A 4,667-nucleotide genomic window follows, 5' to 3' on the forward strand; every position below is an offset into this window, starting at 1 on the left:
CTATGGTAGGTAACGCTAGCAGTTGGCGGTACGATCTATGGTAGGTAACGCTAGCAGTTGGCGGTACGATCTATGCTAGCAATTGCAAAACTTTTTCTTTAAGGCACCCTTTTAGAGTAGGTAGCTAATGGTGGAATGTACATTTGCTATATTTCACTCTATATTTAATATTATAATTTTTTTTTTTCAAATAAAAGAATCTTTTTTAGCATATTGCAGCGACATTCATATTAATGCCGAATTGATTTTGTCAAGTGCCCAATATATTTTGTGATATGCCGAATATATTTCTTCTTTACGGGCCAGAGAGAATGTTTGCTATGTTTAATGAACATTGTTACCTATGGGTTTTTGAGGACGCTAAAACCGTGTATGACTAGATTGCTACTAAAAGATTTTTTTTGGTCTTCTTTACTCGAGATGACTTTAACTCATTAAATATAATTCACAATATTATAGCACAAGCGCCCTTCTATGCTCAGAAACCGACACTCAACGGGTCGGCCGTAAATTCAGGCCAATTTGTACCATCCAATCCAAATCACCCATTCCCACGCTAGGGATAAATAAATAATAAATTAGCCATTGTTTGTCAAACGTGTAGAGGCACCTCTATATATGATAAGGGAAAGTAAAACCGATTATTTTCACAACTCAAGTTAATTTGCTCGCTTCGTCTTCCTACATTTCCTTCTACGACTTTTATAAGAGATATTAATTTTTGAAAATTCTTTGACTTTCCAACGGTATATATATATATTGGACTACTACATTACAACCGTTAATTCCGGAACTTTGTTTCCAAGTTGGGAAAATAATGCTCCTTTAGTAATGAAATCCTTTCATAGTTAATATTTATTCATTTTTACTTTCCTTTACAAATGAATGAAATACATAGTAAGGGGGAGTGTGACGATTATACAGAAATCACGATTTTTTTTTTTAATACTGTGTTCTTTGATATTAATAATCTCACAATTAATACCAAGATGGTATTTCATGGTGCTTTGAAAGTAACTTAAATTTGTCTTATATTGATCTCTGAGAGAAAAATATATCAACCAATATCAGTTATATAGCTTTTTATTTTTCTAAAATAATAATAATTTACATGGACTATTCCTTGGTGATAACAAAAATGCCACTAAGGTCTCATGTTGTACATTCTCTCATATTAACTCACACACATAAAAGTTACCATGTGAAAAAAAGTATAAATCATTAGATCTTTGCTTATTGAATGATTATAATCCGTACCTTATTGCCAAGAGAAAGTAATCTGTTGTTCGTTACAAGCAATATGTAAGTAAATAAACTACGATCCACAACTAATTGGGATCAAACACCAAGCCACAGGGAGCAACTTCTCCCGCCAACGGGGTTATACGATCTCCATAACACTTTCATCTCCATCTTTATCCTTATTTATAATTAAAGTGACTTTTAAAATATTTTTGTAAAATTTTTAATAAGAAAATATCCAAAATCTGACACATTTAGTTTGAAGATAGTGCTATCAACCCAATGTAATCGATAGTCGCAGAACAACCTGCCCAGTGCAACCTCACTGTTTCTGTTATCATGTAGGTTATAACAGTTCCTTTAATTTTGTAAAATTGTTCGTTGTATAGATACCTTAATTACCGTTGAGCCGAGGAAGAAGAATAGCTAGAACTGATCAATTATGTGAAAAAAACACAATTATCGGGCGAAAACGCCACTAGTTATTTCATTAACATCTAACTTGAGAAATGGCAGGGACAGACGACCCTCCAGTCCTGGAAGGATTCATTTGCCCTATTTGCAAGAGTGACCTCGGAGATGCTGCCAAATTGCTCTCTCATTTTGAGGATGTACATTCTGAAGAGCAAGACTTTATCAAATCTTTCAAGGGTAAACTATATTTGTTAGCAAGTTGTGTTATAATGTTATCACTTGTCAAATATCAGAAAGGGGCGATGATATACAATACAATATTTCTCAATAACCTCATGTTGTAAAATATTAGTTTAATTGCCTCAATAATTGGTAGTTCAATATCGCAACATAGCTTTTCTGTCCTCCTTAGTTCAATTGTCTTAAGTGGATATAAATCAATTAGAAAACATTGAGTTTTATATATTTTGTGTTCCTTAGAGATTGTTACTTAAAATTTTAAATCAATTACAGTCTGTATAAAGTTAGAGCTATAGATAAAAGATATCACAGCCTTCAGATATTTAAAAAAAAAAATTGTAATTTTTCTCCGAGAACAATTTAACTTTGGAGGAAAGTATTGGTCCTTGAGCTTTTGCATTTGTACTAGTTGGGAAATAATTTGTTCAGAGATATTGATAATAAAAGAGCCAAGATCTCCTTATCTAAATGTATTCATACCTCAGTTCTGTATATGTTTAAAAACATATACTACTCTTTTTACTATTCAAAACATTTTTCCTTATTGTTAGTTGTTTGTTTGATATTTCCTGTTAACATAGTGGAATTTCGATAAACCATCAACTCTGCGATTAGGAATATGACTTAAGAGAATGAACATGTGACGTAAATATGATCAAAAAAAATATTTTAACCTTTAGATTGCATTAAATTGACTCTAATTTTAGTATTTAGTAAATATAAACATGTTCGCAATATTAAAAAAACAAAAACAAATGTTAATAAATCATTACAACAGATTTAGAGTACATGTTTGATTTTATTGGCTCTCCATTTTGTATCGGTCACTGTCCTTCCAACACTCCAAATTTTATACTCTTACTTGTTTTATTATTAATAAACATCTAAACGACTTTGGACATTGTATTTAACACATGTTTTAACAAAAACCTTATAAAGAATTTTTTTATAACGTCCATAAGTGGCTGTCTATAAAACATATCACTATTTTATTTTAATTGTGCTACATCAATTAACATTTTTTTTTATGCCTTTTACCTTCTCCATATATAGTACTGTATTCTGGAGTTACTTTGTGATAAGCCTATTAGATTCGAAACATTTTATCAGAGGATTCCAGTAGAGAAAGTAATCCCAATCTATGCTACTATCTTTGGAATATATCCATTTCAAAATAAAATCAAAACTTTTTTGTCAAATACTACTATTTAAGCAAAGCAGTGATTACATCTTTTTAATTTTTACCTAAAAGTATACTTAAACCAAATTTTTCATTTTCCTTGAAGAAAATATGGACACTACAAATTAAACCCTCAACAAATTTCAATATACTGTTTTATTAAATTATTCTTTTGATTTTAATGAAATGATGCTGTTTATATTTTTGATCAATGAAATAGAAATTTATGAAGCCCTGCAACATGGGGCGGAATGTTGTCTCTATGTAAATAGTTTGATCACTATTTGAGGTTTTCTTTGACCATGTTCCTTTTGTTATAAGTAGAAATTTAAAGGTAGTTTTGAGAAAATTTCTAAAACAGTAGTTTAGTAAGTGAGGGAGCTAGAATTGAATACCTGTTTGTATGATAGAAGTAATGGCAATACCTAAAGCGGGGTTTGGTTTATTTTATTCAAAATTTACAGTTTAGAAAATTACAATTTTATTAACAACTACTTAAAATTTGTTATTTTCTGAGCCATGCAGATAGTATCGGTAGACAGTTATTTAGAGCAGCATTAAAAAGGTTTGCTACAAGTAATTAGCTTCCGTAATTAGTAAAGTAATTAGTTTGTATATAGCCTTCTGTTAGGAATAGATTCTGATACAGTCACCCTACTCATTGCTCTCTTATGAATTAGGAGATGCTTATATCATCGTAAAGTATGCACATCTAACTTGCTATTCTGGATTTTATTGGTAAAATTGATTATATGTTTTTAATTGTCTACATAAAAAAATTGTTATAATTAGAGTAATATTTGTACTTGAAGATGGACAAACCCGAAACATACGAACAAATATAGAATATTGATAATATTCTAAAGGAAGTTTATTTTGTTATTTCAAAATCTTAACAAAAAAAAGTTTTGCACTTTGCGCTTGTTGAGCTCTCCTAGGTAGGAAGGATTCAACGAGTTAGATGAAATAAAGTATGGTCCTGAAGCTCATCTATGCTTATTATACATTAATGCTGTTGAGTTCAAAAGTTTACTTTTACTGTCACTTACTGCTATAATAAAAATGAGAGGTGATGCAAAACTGTGATGAGTTTATGCACAGTTCTTTGTTTTTTCTCGGTCGAAATGAACCATTCTCTTCTACAGACCCATAAATACATCTCAATTTATTCTTTTCGAACCTGTCAATTCGTTCAGCTGATACTTTAAGCTTTAACCTCCACGTCTAGATTTCAGTTATGTCAAGACGGGTCGGACTTCAGAACTTTATGTGGTATGAGCTTGGTAATGCCATTGACCCTATAAAGTAGATCTATATCTATATTTTCATTTTTTAAAAATAATATTATTTATTTTTAACAGATCTGTATGATAAGGCCAAGAAAAAGATTCTGAAGCAGGACACTCCATCATCAACGAGTGTAAATAATGTCCGTCAAGTATCAACTTCCAGTTTTGATTACAGCCATGAACCGCAAGAAATTGGTAAGCTGTTAATACTTTGTTTTTATTGAAATTTATGAAATACCAATCTTGTAAATTTTATTACCTCAATGAATTTTATATATAATTTTGAATGAATGAGTGAATTT

At 30.6% G+C, this 4,667-nt stretch overlaps 1 protein-coding gene across 1 annotated transcript in view; it reads left to right on the forward strand.

The window, feature by feature from the left end:
- Positions 1-1,549: 1,549 nt before the first annotated feature.
- Rbsn-5 (Rabenosyn-5) overlaps positions 1,550-4,667 on the forward strand; it is a 26,471-nt gene continuing 23,353 nt past the window's right edge. The window contains exons 1-2 of the mRNA XM_014416395.3: positions 1,550-1,893; positions 4,438-4,560. Coding sequence (XP_014271881.1) covers positions 1,752-1,893; positions 4,438-4,560 — 265 coding nt within the window. The 5' untranslated portion in view covers positions 1,550-1,751. The remainder of the gene's footprint in view (positions 1,894-4,437; positions 4,561-4,667) is intronic.

This window comes from Halyomorpha halys, unplaced genomic scaffold (assembly GCF_000696795.3).
Source record: "Halyomorpha halys isolate HHAL.00 unplaced genomic scaffold, Hhal_1.1 Scaffold122.1, whole genome shotgun sequence".
Lineage (NCBI taxonomy): Eukaryota > Metazoa > Arthropoda > Insecta > Hemiptera > Pentatomidae > Halyomorpha > Halyomorpha halys.